The sequence below is a fragment of the Lepisosteus platostomus genome, chromosome 9, assembly GCF_059453375.1.
Source record: "Lepisosteus platostomus isolate fLepPlt1 chromosome 9, fLepPlt1.hap1, whole genome shotgun sequence".
In the NCBI taxonomy this organism is placed as follows: Eukaryota; Metazoa; Chordata; class Actinopteri; order Semionotiformes; family Lepisosteidae; genus Lepisosteus; species Lepisosteus platostomus.
Genome location: NC_142619.1, coordinates 48,247,501 through 48,264,983, shown reverse-complemented (window position 1 = coordinate 48,264,983; position 17,483 = coordinate 48,247,501). Strand labels below are relative to the sequence as shown.

General features: G+C 34.6%; 1 protein-coding gene across 3 annotated transcripts in view; it reads left to right on the top strand.

Moving 5' to 3' along the window:
* Window positions 1-17,483, top strand: part of taf3 (TAF3 RNA polymerase II, TATA box binding protein (TBP)-associated facto) — a 77,831-nt gene that overhangs the window by 10,996 nt on the left and 49,352 nt on the right. Inside the window, exon 1 of one of the 3 annotated variants that reach the window (XM_088645353.1) lies at window positions 1,169-1,273. The exons of 1 other annotated variant lie outside the window; for it this stretch is intronic. In XM_088645353.1, the coding sequence (XP_088501479.1) occupies window positions 1,192-1,273 (82 nt within the window). In that variant the 5' untranslated portion in view covers window positions 1,169-1,191. Of the gene's footprint in view, window positions 1-1,168; window positions 1,274-15,565; window positions 15,591-17,483 lie in introns of those variants that run through there. One more of the 3 variants, XM_088645355.1, reaches the window with a different exon arrangement.

Here is a 17,483-nt window from a genome sequence, read left to right as displayed (position 1 = left end):
ATCACAGGTTAATGTGGTGGACAGAACGGTGGTTGTGACATAAATGCATAGGTGCTTTGTATTAACGGAATATGCAGTTTGGACAAGACCAGCAATCCTGGTCTGCAGGTATTAGCCTATTACTATTAAGGAATCCCTATGTCAGTCCAGGAAATGGCTCCATTGGGAAACTTGCTCCAGAGGCAAGTGGAGGATACACAGAACATGAGTAGTGCAGTTGTACCAATTGTTGAGTACAACTTGTTGTACACATGCATGTACAAATACCCTGTGATTTAGCCTCGGCAAAGATGTGATGCTCACTCTTCAGATTTGAGATGCACAAGTAGTGTGATCAGGGCACAATCTTCCCATTTGCTGCTCTGTTATCTGTGTATGAACACAGGAATAGATAAGCAAGTGTCCTTCCTGGAAGATCTTTGAAGTATTGAGCAGAAGCCATAGTTCAATCACTCCTCACCACTCGTGCATGTGATCTGTGACTCAATTTAAGACCCACTTCATACCAAGGAAATTTAAAATATCATAGCTCTGTTTTTTTTGCTAAATACAATTATACTTAAGTTATGTTTAGGTCATACTAATAAAATTTTACATTCAAAGTGCAGGAAGAAATTAGCAATTCAGAGGTTTCTCTTGGAAACTGAGAGTGATAATTATATTCTATACTTTCAGGGAAGGGAGTGATCGTCTCAAACCAAAGGCTTGGTTGCCATTACATGTATAGTTTTACATATCTTTGTTATTAAAGATGATGCATATCAACATATAAATAGTGATTATGATTCCTTATCTCTCAAATGCATTGTGATGTAGCAAGATTTATTATTGTGTATTGGCTCAAGGCAGGGTAAATAAGCTGCATTTTTAGTAGTGTTGCTTAAGGGAGATGTGGAATTCTGTAAAAATCATACCCATTACACGATGCCTCCTCTCACAATTGAGTTTTGTTACATCACAAAGCACTGCATTATTTAATTTTGTGGATAAGACGAATGCATAGTATTGACTCTCTAATGCACAGATGATATTGGCTTAGTAGTAAAATGTTCTGAGAGACTATGGCAAAAGTGTAAAACTAGACACATCTTGTGAGAGAGAGAGTTCTGTTTTTGCTCTAGAAACTGAATGAATTTCCACACTAGACACATCTTGTGAGAGAGAGAGTTCTGTTTTTGCTCTAGAAACTGAATGAATTTCCACAGTCAGCAGTTCTCTTGGGGAGCGGGGGGCTCTGAAGGACCTTCATCAACCAGTCGCGTGAGAGGGGAGGGTGAATACATTGCCATCTCCACTTTTTTTAAATGGAGAACAGTATCTTCTCCAATGTTATAAAAAAGGGAATGTATCTATATAGATGAGAATGCTTCTTGTAACAAGGAGAATGGTCATGCTTTTGTATTGCTTTTAAGAAGGAGAACAATATTCCTTACAAATCCCATTGCCCCTCATTTCGGGAGCTGGTCTGAACTCCTGGAAAACTTTAATTTCGAGCGTCATTCTTTGTTATAAAAATCAATAAACTTTCTTTATTGTGTAATAATATCAGAAATCCTTTTATGTAATTTCTTAATTTCTTTCAGTTTAGAATTCCTAATGACAGTTGCAGTGAGACAGGACCTTAAAGAAAGAATAGCAAACTAAATTCAAATATTTCAGCATTATAAAAGAGCAGCTGAATACCTGAGTTACTTATCTGGCTAAAGGCCTTCAACCAAAGTGAAGAAACATAGGCGACCCCCTCTGACACCGGCGTAGGAACAATATTCTACTGCTGCCAAGACTGGTTGGGATTACGGTATGTTGAGGGATGTGGTATAATTCTAATAGAAACAATTTGTCAGGAAGAACTGAGATATGCATGGTGTGGGAAAATTTAAGCATTTTGAGAAATCACTCATAGTGAAATGTAGACATGGAAGTTGGTTTGTTTTAGAAGTCCAGCCAACTTTTTCATTGCAGAAGAGCTTACGGATGCCTTTACATATATAATGTGGATTGATGTAGTCCATGCGTCTTGTAGCTCTAAAGCTGTTGGAGACCATATCATTGTCCAGCTAGGCTCAACAAGTACATAAAACACTTCACATAAATAAATTGTGGTGCTGAAAACTGAAAGGAGGGATTTCTTATCTTGCCAGCACTTGAATTAGTTCCATAAAAAATGATTAAACGTTCAGAGAAAAATGTTTTTATATTGGCTTCAGATGTCTTTTTTTCGTAATTTGGGTGTGTAAATGTTTTTAAGCGACTGTGAACATTGTGTTCCACATGCATATTTCCTTCAAGCTCTTTTGTGTAGCCTTAATTAGGCATGTTGCACATTCTTGAAAGAGACCAAGAGGAAATAATAGCTTGCAACCAACCGGCAATGAACAGACACGCTCAGGAACTTTAAGTGGTAAAGGAAGTGAGAAAAGATACTTTTTCATTTCCTCAGGTCTCTGTTTTTTTCAAGAGACAAGGGCTGGATTAAGTTTAAAGAAACAGGGCACTATTCTGAATGCTGGCTGGCAGAGAGGGAGGTAAATAGTGCTGGAGCCCATCTCAGCTGGATTCCAGTCACAGGGCAGAAAGACCTTTTTCTTGTTTTTGCCAGTTACTGATATCCTGTTACAAAAGTGATATTTCTACACGTGAAGTCTATGGTTATTAATTAGAGCCGAGGAGGAATAGAGCTTGGGTCTGAGTTTATACACAGAAGTCTGTAACTCCACTTTGTGATTTCTACACAGTAAAGAAGTTTAGATTCTGATTTCGTCACTGCTTTAATTTTCAAAATTTCAAAATCAGTCATTTTGAGAGATTGTTTAAAGAAATTTCAGACACATTCCAGTTTACAAGTGAATTTGCTCAAAGATGACATGAAACATTTCTTGCTTGGTATTGTAGCAACAGCTTTAGGAAGAAAATAATTAAATTTACACTCATCCATCTTTAAATGAGCACTTTACTTATGAGTACTCACTAAAAGAAGTGATATATACATATCTATTTATGTTATATGAGTTAACCTCCCCCTCCAATATGTGCTCCAAATGTGGCTCGGTATCTTATTTTTAGTTGTTACCCCTCTTCACTGTTGCCATCTTAACTATCATAACAGGAATTGTAAGAATATTATACTGGTTATGGTATCAAATCATATTTTGATTATGTTGTATTTGAAAATATTGTAAAAATAATATTGATATAAAGATACTTTTTTTATTTCCTCAGGACTGGATTAAGTAAATGTATGAAGTTTAACGTTTTATGCGTTGAAGTGTTTTATTTTGATTATGCATACTCTGAATAGACAGTATGAATATCGCCAGACAGCTTGATGCTGTTTTAGTTTGATCCTTTCCTGTCATTGATCAGACATGTTTTATTAACTAAAATAATAAGCAATTTTTGTTTACTAAGACATTTTGATTACTCCATCTTATATTTATTATTCATATGTACTTTAGAGATCAGGCAAATTTTATTTCTCCAAACAATGGCTTCATAATACATTTAAATGTAACACTTTGCATTAAAACGAAGTGTTGATAAATTCTACTTGACATAAGATATACTTAGCAATTTATCGTGCCAAACTATCCAAATACATCAGAAAAGCACCCTCTCATTGATTTGTGTTCAGTTACATGCACTTAGAATTAATCAGACTTTTACATGTACTTTAATGGAAATTTAGTGTGAGTTTTGCAAGTTTTCACCTACAAGGGATGAGCGTACTTCATTATTCTTGAACAAATGTATGCCTGCTTTGATAGTTTTTATTCCAGTTTTGCAGATAGTGCAGTATGCTGTGAGGCTTTGTTCAGTTTGTGTCCAGATGGCGGTGCTGTCTGTTCATTTACAGTGCTCACAATTCAAGAAAGGCATCTGAAAAAACAGACACCTCTTTTAAATTCATTAAAGTACCTGAATCTGTGTTTACCTTGTAATACAAGGCTTAATTCACATTACATTACCAAAGTGTCTTACCTAGGGCTGAACAGTGTGTTTATCTATTGTCCTTTTTCTTGTTATTATTTACTCTGAGGGAAAGAAGTAGTGATTAAATCTGAACATAAAATTACCAGAGATAAGCACCCAAGATAAACCTTCACATTGATCTTATAGTTTAAGATATGATTTTTTTGTTTTCCAAGTGATTTGAACTTAAAATATGTAGCTGGTAGTATTCTCCACTAGAGGATGCTGTTTTAAGACAAAAGAAACATGAAAAACACAAAGGAAATTTCACTGTTAAACTCGTATTTCCCGTCAAGAGTAGGTGGAGTTTTTGAAGCAATTTCCTTTAGCGCTGTGAAATTATTCTTTGCTTTTTAATTATTATTTAGCATTTTTTGCATGATTAAAAAATAACAGTATGTTCTTTTGCATGTATGAAATAATGAAATGAAGATAATGTATTGTACTGCTTGCTGAAAGTCTGAGAAAGAACTTTTTATTTTTAAAATGCTTAGTTATGCTATGTTTTCGAATAAGGATAGCTTAATCCGTCTTTTAAGTACAGCAGTTACAGTGAATGCAGTACAGTTGCAAACATGAAAATGCCTAGAAATATTGAAGTAGGGAGATGAGTCAGTGAGTCCTCTGCAAAAGATGAAGTAGAGGTTAATTGCATGCTGGAGAGCAGTAAGAAAGGAGAACAGATGCATTTTTTCATCTTCATCACCTGAAGAAGGCTCCACAGCAGAAAAAAAAAATCTTTAACAAAACATTGTCTAAGGTACATTTTTTTTTGTATTCATGCTACTCCTTTGAAAACTAGAATGATTTCTTACTGAAAACACCCTGGTACAGGCCCCCTCTGAAGCACGTAGCCATTCATGAACTGAAAAGTAATCTTTATGTAGATAGTACTCATTACTGCCTGAAAGCACCTTTCACAAACAGATGGGAAAGAACGTATTTTTCACAACAGATGTTCATCTTCGCACTGACATTGATACTGATATACTAATACAGTATTATCTTGGACCCCCTTATCTCAGTGCATTTCCCTCATGAGGAAGCTATCTCCAGTTTGTAGTTCTGACTATTTATGTTGGACAAGGTCAGGATAATTTAAACTTCTATCTCTCCAGATAAGAGAAGTGGATTGGGATCAATGCAGTCAGATTTATTTGGTCTCATTTTGTTTGGGCTACATGTTAACAGAGATCTGCTTAAGTTTTCCCATTTGTCTTCTTTACACTGCCTGCAAAGCTGTTGAAAGATCTTTTTAAAATATAACACTTTAACAGCATGCTTTTCTTTCTCAAGATCAAATCAAACAACAAATTAAGTTGCCATAACATAAATCTTAAAAGAGTTTTTTATGGATTTAAATGTTACATTGTTAGGCACTGGCTGTTCTGTGTAGTGTGCCAGTTGCTTTTCTGAAACTATCTAATATTATTGCCAAGTGTATTTTATTCAGATTATTGCACTTTATGCATAGCTCAAATACACACAAGCAACATTATAAGAAAGTCATAGTATAAGAGTAGAACTTGTGTATATATATAACATTTGTTTTGCCATCAGTTTTTAAAAGATGGTTTCTAGGACTTTTTTAAGTAAGCTGTTTCTGAATATCAGTTACTCCAGTATATGTCAACTCGATTTGTCAAAGTTGCTTTTCCTTTCTTCCCGAAGTTTGTGTTTAATTTCACTTGGCTTAAGTTTCTCTGCTCTGGTAGTGGTAGAAAGAGTGGCCCGAACACCAAAGTCTTAAGCAACATCGTCGTGTCAGAATCATTTTATTTCTTACCTCAGCCCTGCGTGTGTGTGTGAAATTGCTAGTTGTCACGTTTAAAGTTACAAAAGAATGGAGGCAACCCCCTGAAATCCAGCGAGTCTTACCTGCTGTGTGACGGTTACTGTAGCAGAAGGGTCAGCTGAACTTGAGCTGCCATGTTGGTTTTTTTTGCAGCGTCCACCGAGCTTTCCTGTGAGCCTAACCTCAGGGTGCTGTTAAATCAAACCGAATGTGTGACTCGGCTGGTACTCTTTAGCTATATTTGTCTTTCTCCTCCACTGCCTCAGCTAGGAAATGCATGGCTAAAAGGATGCCCTGGGCTTGGAGTGAAATTAGTACTTAAAGTAACTGGACCACCTCCTGATTAAATTTGCATCCAAAGAGAACATCATTAACAGAACATAAACCCAGATTTCTAGTCAAGTAGCAATGTTTTTTTCCAGTTGAAGTGAAAAGCAAATTTTGATCTTAAACGCAGTGTTTATTCCCCAGTGTAAGAAGCATATTTTAGCACCTTGGCTAATTTTGCATTTGCATCAGTGTATGGAACTCGGTTACCTAGGATGTTATGTGTAACTGGTATTTGACAATAACTTTTTTGCAGCTGAACTCAAATAGGTTTCTGTTGTTTAGAGTTTTGTTTGAGGTTGGTGTTTCAGTGTGTGACCTTTAGTTCAAAAATGAAAAGGGCACCTTGTTATTTTTTTGACAGAGTAGCAGTGTATTTTTTTAAATGACACTGCCTGCAATTTTCTTAGCCATCTCAGCTGGTTTAATTTGCATAATGCATTTTTGTAATGTAATGTATGTCGCTCTGTTTAATTAACTTAATGAACAAAAACGGCATAGCTCTGGAAATGTGCAGAAATGTCAGAATATCTACGAACAGATCGCTGTAACTGTTTCTTCATTACCAGCTATTATTGGTGACATGTAAAATGCCCTTTAATGCCATTATAAATTGTCTACTTAATTATTGTCTCTGATTTCTATTTCTCATAGTTCTTTTTATACTAGAAAAGTAAACTGCCAACTGCCCTTCGAGAAAGAAAGTTGGTAATTCATAAAGATGATAATTGTTTTCATAATAAAAATTAAAATATGTACCTTATTATACAATAATAATAATATAATTATTGTATGTTCAATATATTTTTAATCTGTTATTATGTGATGCTAGAATGCCCCATTTACTGGGCAGTGCTATACGGTTTTCAGCTTTCATTAGCACATATAGTACAAGCATTATGTTTCCAAAACTAGCTAAATAAAACTTATATTTCTACAAGATTACAAGACTGATATAGGAAAACAAGGTGAGACACATTCACATTTTCATCACATCAAAAAATAAAAAGCTTGGTCACTATATTTACACATTAATGCCAAAATTAATATTGTAGGATTTTATATCAAATCAATAATAGTTTTATGGGTTGTTTTGATAATTTCATATTCAGATATTCTTTTATTTCTATGTGCGTTGGTTGGTTTCTGAGCTGAGTTCCAAGTCTATTCAATTAAAGCTGAGTTTAAATTATATTTAGTATTACTGTATCAACAATTTATTGTGATATTATTAACATTTATTATAACAATTTTAAATCTTCTGAGATGTATAATGCATACATCCAAGTAAGATGCACTATAGACGTACCTGCAAAGTAAAGTAGATAGCTTTAATTCTATGACTATATGAAAGACACTATGAATAGCGAATATTTCAGCAAATGAACAGTATGGGAGAAATGGGAAAAAATGTTTTTTGAAAGCAGTTCACTTCTCATAACTGCTGATCAAAGAATAAAGAAATAACATCTAAAAATGTAGAAAATAGTCTTACAATAATTTTGACTCGGCAGCCCTTTCCTTTAAATAGCACAAACGTATAAATGAATAGAAGTCGTTGTAAATAGTGAATGCTTTCCTTAAGATCTTAGTAGGGCCTTTTTTGTTATTTAAAGGTGCTTAAAAGCAGAAAGTTTCAAAAGTTATATAATTTACGGTTTTGCCATTTGAATTTTGTCCCTAACTGCATCTCATATCTTTTCTCTAAGTAACATGCTTAGTTTATTTTACTTCAGAGGTACACAAGGACCAACATTGGGAAGTGCTGGTTTAAGATATGAGGTTTCAACTCTGGCACTAGCGCAAGTGGTAGGTAACCGTTACTAGAGTGCCATGGGGTTTTTAGCTTGTCATGGCATCCAGACTCTTTCATAATTGAACCGATCATTTGCTCAAGCGAACAAATTGAACAGCCGTCAGCAAATGGAGATTCCAAGAGCCCTGGACCTGGAGGTTGTGTAGGTTTGTCTACTTTTGACCCAGGAGTTTGTATCTGCGTGTCTTCTGCTTTCGTTCGAGCTGAACCCTCTTATCACATTGTTGAACCCTTAATTGGTACTAGTAATTTAGATGTTGGTACAGTTAAGGGCATTTTTTTACACTCGCCTATTTAAAAGCTAGGGAGTTGTAGTTCATTTTAAATGACTGAAATACACAAGAAACACAACCCATTTTCACCCATAAACAATGCGTGATATTTTTAGATGCTTCATGCTTGTTGGCAATGTTGGATCTTGCATCCACTTTCTGCAACTGTCATTACCTCCTGAATATGAAATGTCAAAAAGTCCAGCAATATATACATGCATGGCAAGTAATGCATACATTTCAGCTGTTGTTTTTATTTGTCCATATTAATCACAGCATGATAAAAGGTGCCAGTCATACTGAAATCCACCTTAAAACTGCTAGTGAATTATTTAAGTCCAAGTTAAGTAATACTATGTTTTCTTATGTCGGATTCAACATGATAGTGACAGATTCTCAAATGATAGTAGATCTTTTGCTTTTTACCCAGCGTACTGAGCAAATCCAGATGAAAAGAATCCCAAAAAATTATGCTTATCACGGGGGGCAAAATCAGTCACTGTGGTTAATTCTCTGTTGCAGTGCATAGCTGCTGTTCATTTTGAAACTGGCACCAATGTCTTAGTCCTGAGACTTGATTTTCAAGGTGTTTTTTTGCCTTACTGACTAATAGGTATCTGTGGGGGAAAAAGGGCAGCAATCAAGAAGTGTGGTTAATTAAGGCATTAATTAATTAAGGTCCACAATGTTTACATTGTAAAGCTTTGTGTACTAATACTAAATGGTATATACACTTGCAGGGTACTTAAGATTTTGCCATTTCAGTTTTGCCCCTGACTGCATCTCATATCTTTTCTCCAAGTGACAAGTTCCGAGGAAACATTGGACCTTAGAGACAAATTTCCAGTGAAGCCAGTTTTTGCTGTCCCTGAGCTTTTTACCGCGTTGAATGTTTAATAGGTTTTTCCCACTGATTACTTGAAAAAATCTGTTATTTCAGCAGGCCTGCAAGGGTTTTAATTTTTGGATATTTAGAAAAAGGTCAAGCTATGTGATGGTACATTTGCTTTAAATCAACTGGTCCGTCCATTTCTCTGTTAAACATGCTTCCCTTTTGTACCTGGGTAGTCAGTGTACCTGTACAATGGGCAGTCTGGGTGTCCCAATGTTGCTGTAAAAACTAGACAATAAACATGGGACCTTTTGCATAGCAGTTTTAGCATGATCCAAAAACTGTGGGAATTGTCTTTGTCTTTGAGTTTGACTCATTATTTTTAAAGATATGTGGGGATAATTTATCTAGTTTCTCTCTCTTATCTGTCTTTAACTGAAGAAAATGTCTGCAACCACTGGTTATCAAGCTGTGCAACTCAGGCAAGTAACATTTGCTTTGAGTTCATGGAAACATGGAGCTATGGTGTCACCTTTTATAACTTGTTCCACGCAATAGCGATCCTATTATTATTTTATCTATTTTTTTTTACAATTAGAACCAATGATATGGCATGTTAATTTTTTGTGTTGTGTTGTAATTTATTAAAATATACTTTAATTCTTGACAAATATTTCAAAGCACATTTCATGATTAAATCATTGACACTTTTATCCACCAATGACACACATGCTATTCTTATTTTTTCTGTGAATAATAAATAAGATTTAGCATCTCCTTGTTGGTACAGATATGCGTACAAATTTGTAGTACCTCTAAAAACCTCCTAGATGGCTCTCTTGTACTAGACAATACGCAGTAGGCTTCTGTAAGAAAAACACAATGTGGTGTGTACCTATTACTTTTGTGTAACAGGGCTTTTTTTCCAGTCGTTTCATGGTGTCAGTCATTTACTTCTGAATTCTGTAGGCAGTGAGTTGGCCTCACATTTATTCATATTTTCCAGATCATAAGCATTATTATTCATTGTACTTTGACTCAGATGTAGTATCATTCCTTGAATTCTGACTCAGATTATAATTTTTGCCTTCTGTAGGTTTGTAGGATTCCACTGAAATGGATATCACTAGACTATTTTATTAAAAAAATGGTTCGTTTTTGCATGCATGTTAACTAGAATAAAGTCTTTCATGAATGTTTTGAGTGCAGAGTTTAGCATGTAATTGGTCGTACAAACACAAAGACTATTTTAGTGTTTTGTTTAGTTTAAGGGATATTATGTTTTGAGTCTTTTACACTAAAATTGTAAGTTGTAGTAATTTATACTCATGAAAGGGAATCATTGTAAAATAACGGCTTTGAATGATTAGAATGTGATGAAGCTTTTCAAGTTAAAATGTTTAGACCTGTGAACGCTTTTAAGCCAAAACATACAGGCAGGCAGCACAATTCATTTCCTTGACTCTTTGAAAATACTCAAATGGAGGTAACAGTTTAGGAATGTTTGCAGTCATGTAGTACGATTATTTTTTTATTTATTTTTCAATTTGCTCAGCGCTCTGACAAGCAAAATGGGGATATGTGTACAGAAACACTTCTGCAGTTATTTCGCATAATATGAGAATTATAATTAAATCATGAAGCTTATTTATTTTCCAGCAGCGCCTCAATCATAGGCTTAACCCTAAATTTCAAAAGCCCTAGTTGCACTGTGACATTGTGTTAATGGAATACTGTATTATAATTCATTAGGGCACATAACTTTGAGTGTAAGATGATTAATTCTGTTTCCCAACCAGAGCTGGCAGCAAGCCAGCTATGTATGTAGATCCTTACAGAATAAGGGAGCACCCTGCAGGACCTACTCAAGGTCTATCTCTATGAAGCTGGCACAACACTGGCTGGCTACTTTCCATCGATGAACATGTATAGTGTAAGTGTCTTGGCAGAAGTCCTGAGCTTTTGGTCTGTGGTTGGTCCCAGTGGTAAAAACTGGATCAGAGCAAACTGGAAAAGTAGCAAGATTAAGTCAAATACGCACTGTGCAGTAAATTAGGGCTTCCACTGGGCTTTACATTTTGCTGCTGACAAGCTAGTAAAATATACAACAGAAAAGAATAGCAGTGGTTTAATTCTGGGCAATCTCGAATTTGTGTTGTTAAAATATGTTTGAGCTCATAAAGGAAGCAGCAGTGATTTTGAATTGCACTTTGACAGGCGCAGACAAAAAAACTGCGTTTGAACTTTGAAGTTTTGATGTCAGGTTGCAGATAACTAGATAGCATTTGCGAACATATAATTGTAAGAACATCTCATGTCAAAAAGTAGAAAACATCAGTGGAAACACAGTTATGTGTTCTTTTCAATTCCAGGATGCCACAAAGTGATAACGTGAAATATATGATTCTTTGTGTTTTAATGTGATTTTAAATGTCCCTGTGAGTCAGTTTTCAGTGTTTGTGGTTAACTTGGCAAAATAATCTGCTGTTGGAATTTTTTTAAACCATATAACTGAGTTTTAATTCCCCGAATATCTTTCCTTTCCTTTCATATATTATTTGCTTTTATGTTTGTGTTTGCAGATTACATTACTGTTGTTCATATATTTCTGCAAATATAAAACATTTTTTTAAATAAAAATGTCAAGACTAAAGGATTTATTATTTCAACCATTTTTAAACTGAAAAACTTTGGTAACTAAACAAGGAATAGTTTGTTTGGGGCAGGGGAGACATATATAGGTATTAATGATAACAGGTGCATTTTCTGGGCCACTGGCAGACGGGAGAAGTCACTGGCAGGAAGACTGGCTAGTTAAATACATAGTAAAGTTATTGGCTGACTGGCTTATTATGGTCGTGGAAAAGTGCAGTGTAATGTTTATGTTTACCTGTATTTTTTTTACTTGTGAACATTTTTTAAACAGGAATGTAACAGAGGTATACATATTTGTTTTAATGTATTTTAAAGACACTACAACATTCAGTTACAAAGGTTTCACAAGTTTAAAGTTGACACATACCATTTTATTCTTTTGCCTGAGACAAGTTGATGCATACGGCTGTATATTTAATAGTTTACCTACACTGCTGTGTGTGGTAGTTTGTGCTGATGAGTTTGTTTCTACTGCTTTATTCGGTTCTTACCTGTACAAGATAGATACTTTATTAATCCCATGAGGGAAATTGCAGTACACCGTACTGCACCGTAGTGCAGTATAAGCACCGTAGAGCATAGTTTATTTTTTAAACAGTTCTCTACTTGCTTTTAAGGCTTTCGTCTTGTTTCATCATTAAGGATATTTGACAAAAATACACTTAAGAAAGATAAGCATTCCTTAAAGGACATTAATTAATTTAGGTGTGGAACATCACTATATTAGAAAAAGCTCCAAATGTAACACTTAGAAATAATAAAAGACTGTCTGGTTTGCTAGGTATAATTGTCAAAATAGAACAACACTTAATATTGGCATAGGCCTATGTGAAGGAAAAGAAAAATATTTTTAAGGAGAGGGTTTAAGGGAGGAGGAAAAATAGGTTTTTGGATGAATTATACATACAAATGTACACGTTTTGCAAATATTACGTATCATGTTTTCAACTTGTTGCATTCTGTTTTTGATATCCTGTTTTTCATTTTCCTTTCAAATTATAGCAGTTATTATATTGAGATGCCAGGCTGGTGCCCAAATGCTGTTTGGGTTTTGAAAAAACATGTTTTTTTTATTAAACACTTGTTTAGCCTTACTTTTTTGTTACTAGTGGATTAGGCTGTTGGTTGATATTGACCTCATCCTATGTGCTGTTTCTTCACCATTTCTATTCTAGGTTGCTATTACTGTTCTGTGTCTCTATAATTGTGGTTGCAAAAAGTAAAGAAATAGCATAATCGAAAATTCAAAATGCAGTCTACCATGGCATTCTTATGGCTAATTATTTAAGGTTTCTACTCCGGTGTAGATTAAATAGTTTTTTCACAAATGCAATTGAAAGCAAATTTTCTTGCTTCGCTTTGTCTTTAAATGGCAGTAGAGCAGTAGTTTGCCATGTTGTGTTCAGAGGACGTGTACAGCTATGAACCCTTTAAGTGGAAACTTTATTAAAAGAATTTTGATTACTGTACAATAGAGCTCATTTAAGCATTTGTTTATCGCTGCCGGATAGAAAATATATAAAATTACCATTGAATTGCCTCCCAAGAGAACTTTCAGCTTGGAGGGTTAAACAAATCATTTTAGCTTGGGTCCCATGGGGTGCTTGTTTTTCTTGGAAAAAGAGCGAAATAGTTTACTTGCTTTGCCCCTGCATGGAATCTGTCTTGCCTTACTGTTGTGAACAGAGTACTCAGCTATGAAGGTAAGTATTTTGGGGGTGTCTCTGTTAACTTCAGGATGCATAACGTTTTTTTTATTTAACAGATGGAGCAAATGGAAATAGCTTGTGAGCTGAGAATTGCTGGCTTATTTTCTAATCAGAAAGGCTTAGTAAACATTGACTTTTTAGTTAATGGCCTTTCTTCTTAATGACCCCATTTCCTCTCGTCCCTTTGTTTGTGCGGTATTTAATGGGACCTGTGTAAAACAGCAGCAATATGCAGTTTTTTAATAAACAAATAGTAGGACAGTCGCATTTAAACAAAAAGAACAATATATTTTTATATGTAAGCACTCGGTGCTGGAAAGTCTTGGATTACATCTCCTGGAAGCTCTTCTCATTAATTTGTGTTTATCATTTTTAGAGGGAAGGTAGACAGTTACAGTACTTAATGTTATAGGGGGAAATGTCTGGATCAGGGAGAAATTGTGAAGCTGTGTAAAATATGTTTTTTTAAATTATTTTTCCTGTCAAAGGACGCTAACATATTTGCGAGTTTTTTCAGAATGGCCTCCTTTCACTAGGTAACCTCTTTATGTCCTTACGTAGCATCACTGAAAGTAGTTTTTTTAACGACGTGGAAATAATTTTTCCATCTCTTTTTCAAGGTTTGAAGTCAAAATATCTTAACCTGTAGATTGTTCATTCATGTTTTCAAAATCAGAACAAATATACATACAGCACTACAAAGATGGTTATCAGTTTCGTAACCTGATTGACAAAGTATTTTAAATGATATAAAAAAAACAGAAACGGCACTAATAGTTTAACTTGAGCTGACTTTGTACGTTCGTCTTTGTAATACAGGAGAAGTACTTTGAATGGTGTAATTTTCTTGCTTTTCCTCCTGACTCCTCCCCATGGAAGGCATCACACCAGTGCAGAAATCCAATTACATTTATATGTATGAACTGAGCTTGAAATTCCCTCTGGCTCAGTTATACATACTTATAGTAGCTTATTAAGTGGACTGTGAAAATTCCCATTTATAGCACTGCCCCAAAAGAAGAATGCATTTGTAGTGTCCATTATTTAAAGTGTGTAATTAGGATGTTAAAACTTTTTACCTGTGCAAAGATGCTAAACCTATTCAAGCTAAGTTTATGTTTTAGAAAGTCTTTATGTATTTCATATACTCAATAAGCTGTACGGCAATATCAAACGCATCTTAGCATGAACATTCACAGTAATGTTACATTTTTTGTTCGATTTGCAGTCTTCATGTTGTTGAAAAGGCTTAGGGCAGTAATGAGAGTTCTAAGACCTTGAAGGGTACAGAGTGACATTTTGGATCTTGATGGTTAAGAATACGTGATCATTAAAAATTTAGACTCATTTGCATTTTAAATGGATGGTGAAAGACTGAGAACCCCTGGTGGTAGTCATTTAGTTGTTTTTCTTTTGATCTGATCATGAAAATATTTGCTTATTTAGATGGTGGCACAAACAGCACAGTAGCTTCTAAAGGTCAAGAGGGAAGAAAGACTTGTCATTTAAAGCGAGAGACCTCACATGGACATACCTAATTGCCCGCTGGGTTCTTGTCGGTCACTCTTTTAAAATTCATAAGAAACAAAGAAATTAATTATCCTTTACAATAATGAGCTGTACCTCTGTTGGCAAACATTCAATTAACTTTTTAGTGTTTGTAGTTTAATGTGGTGTATGACCAGCCAGCCATGGCAAACAGGTTTTTTTTTAAAACAGTGCCAAAAGGAATGAGGTGCTTAGAGTTAAAGTTTTCTTTAAGGCCAGCTATAAAGGCTGGTAATTGACGTCTTTCCCATGATATCACCGCCCAAAAGCACGACAGGTTTGACATGCTAGGTGTTTTATTTTTGTTTGTAGCTTTTACCTGCTGTTTGAATTTCATTGCAGGTATACCCTTTAAAATAGCTGTTGAAACCACAATAAAGTATTTTTCTACATTGCTCAAAAAGCAGCATATTTTTCAAGCAGGCATGCTACATTAAATTTGTGATAGTTCAAACAGATTATCACTATTTTAATCACGTAATCAAATACAACACATCATTGGTTTCTGTAACTTTAAAAGCCTGTCGTATAGCAGATGCAAGGTATTCTTTCAGTATTTGATTGAAGTAAGGTCATTAACATTTTTTAAGCAATGGTTTGATCTTTGACTTGAAAACAGTCTTCAGCATACACTAAAGACCATGAAACAAGTGTTTGATGCATAACAGTAAGTGCTATCAAAAACTGATGACTACAATCTTTTTAATTTAATTAAATACATTTTTTTTTCTTAGCTGGATGAAAATCTTTTTAAATATAATTTTAGTTCCATGTTAATGTAATTGAATTCAGTGTTATAAACCAAATAGTCTGTTTAAAAGTAGTAAAGGAATTTTATGTAGATATATAGGCATTATAATTATTTACAATATTTTTGAGGTACAGCAAGATTTTAAAAAGCACTGTCTTGTGATATCTCTCTTTTCATTCTGCTTTTGCATAGAAATGTAATATAATCACTTCTCGCAAAAACTGTTTTTCCAAAGCTGCATTAGTGGCTTTAATAATTAGCCTGATGGTTCTAGGATAGGGCATAAAGTGTCTATAACAGAGATTAATTAGGCCAAAAAAAATGACTTGCTTTTTTTGTTTGTTGGAGATATTGCATTTCAGCACTTTTTTGGGAGTTTTATCAGAAACATAGAATATTATCAGAGTAGCACCAGAGAATGTGAAGGTTGGTCTGCTGAATACAAATAACTCATTGAGACTGTGGTTCTGCCTCATAGAATCAGTCCTGGTGGAAATGCTTTGATAAATGCACTGATAAATGTGGAGAAGCGGAGAACTCAAATGTAAGAGCCTGTCAACAACTGAGGAAGTGTCCAGTTAGAGGAAATTTCATTGCCTGGTCGGACACAATGAAATTAAGTACAGTTTGCTGAAGTGAAATCGGATTGAGCAGGATTGAAAATGCTCTTGGGAGCTGGTGGCGATCAGTTTACACTGCATTCTCTGAAGTGACAGAGGGATTAATAGCTTAGAAAAAATGTCTGTACTTACGCATTACGGTATTGATTTTTATTTTAATATTTTTTTAATGATGTGGGTGTGTTGAGATAGACTTAGATAAATCTGCACTTAGAGAATTAAAGGTTATGTTAAAAATATCGTGGAACCTAAGAGCAATTACGGATGATCTGAGGGCATTCAGCCCATCTAAGTACTTAGTGGCTAATTGATCCAAGGATCACATCCAGCCATTTCTTGCAAGAAAGGATAAGGGTATCAGAGTCAATAACATCTAGGTAGCTTGTTCCATACTCCCACAACCTTTTGCGTAAATACTGTAGTTACTCCCTGTTTTTGGTTTTAAGTGCATAGAAGCCATAGCATTCATTCTCTGTTGTTTTTAAAGTGGTTGGCATTACTACTTAGTCAGTATAGGTTTTTAATCAGACCCTAAGAGTTGAATTGGTCACCCTGGTGTAATTTAATGAAAAAGCTGTTATTTACTTGTCACTTTGAATAATTTGCACTTACTTGACCAGGTGCAACATCTAAATATCTTTGAGACAGTATTTCCAAACAAACTCAGAAAATGAAAAGCACCTTTGTTTCATGCTGGTGTCTTTGATTCAAAATATGAATTGGGGCTTTTACAGTTTTGGACAAAAAAAATAATAAACTAAATAAACTTAGCTCAAATGTTTGGTAAAGTGTGCAGTCATGTCATATAAAAAGGATTATGATTGGATTATTTGGGCATGATTGTTAAAACTTTAAAGATTGGAATATGAATGGTGGGAATTTATGCTTCCTATTTGAGAATTACATTGTTTAAAATTAAGAATTATAAAATGATAAAGGAATATACAGGCAACTAAAATTGACTTATTTATCATTGTTGGCTGTTGTTTACTCTTAATTATTAGATTTGTCCAGATAATTGGATTGTGGAGTAAAGGAGTAACCCGAAAACATTTACTGTTATGTTTACAACACAGATCTTGCAATTTAACCCGAGTAGTGCTATAGTGACGTACAAGAACAAGTAATTTTATATGCAGTCATATATTATCATGTCTGTGTAGTACACTTTGAGAATTTAAAATTGGAA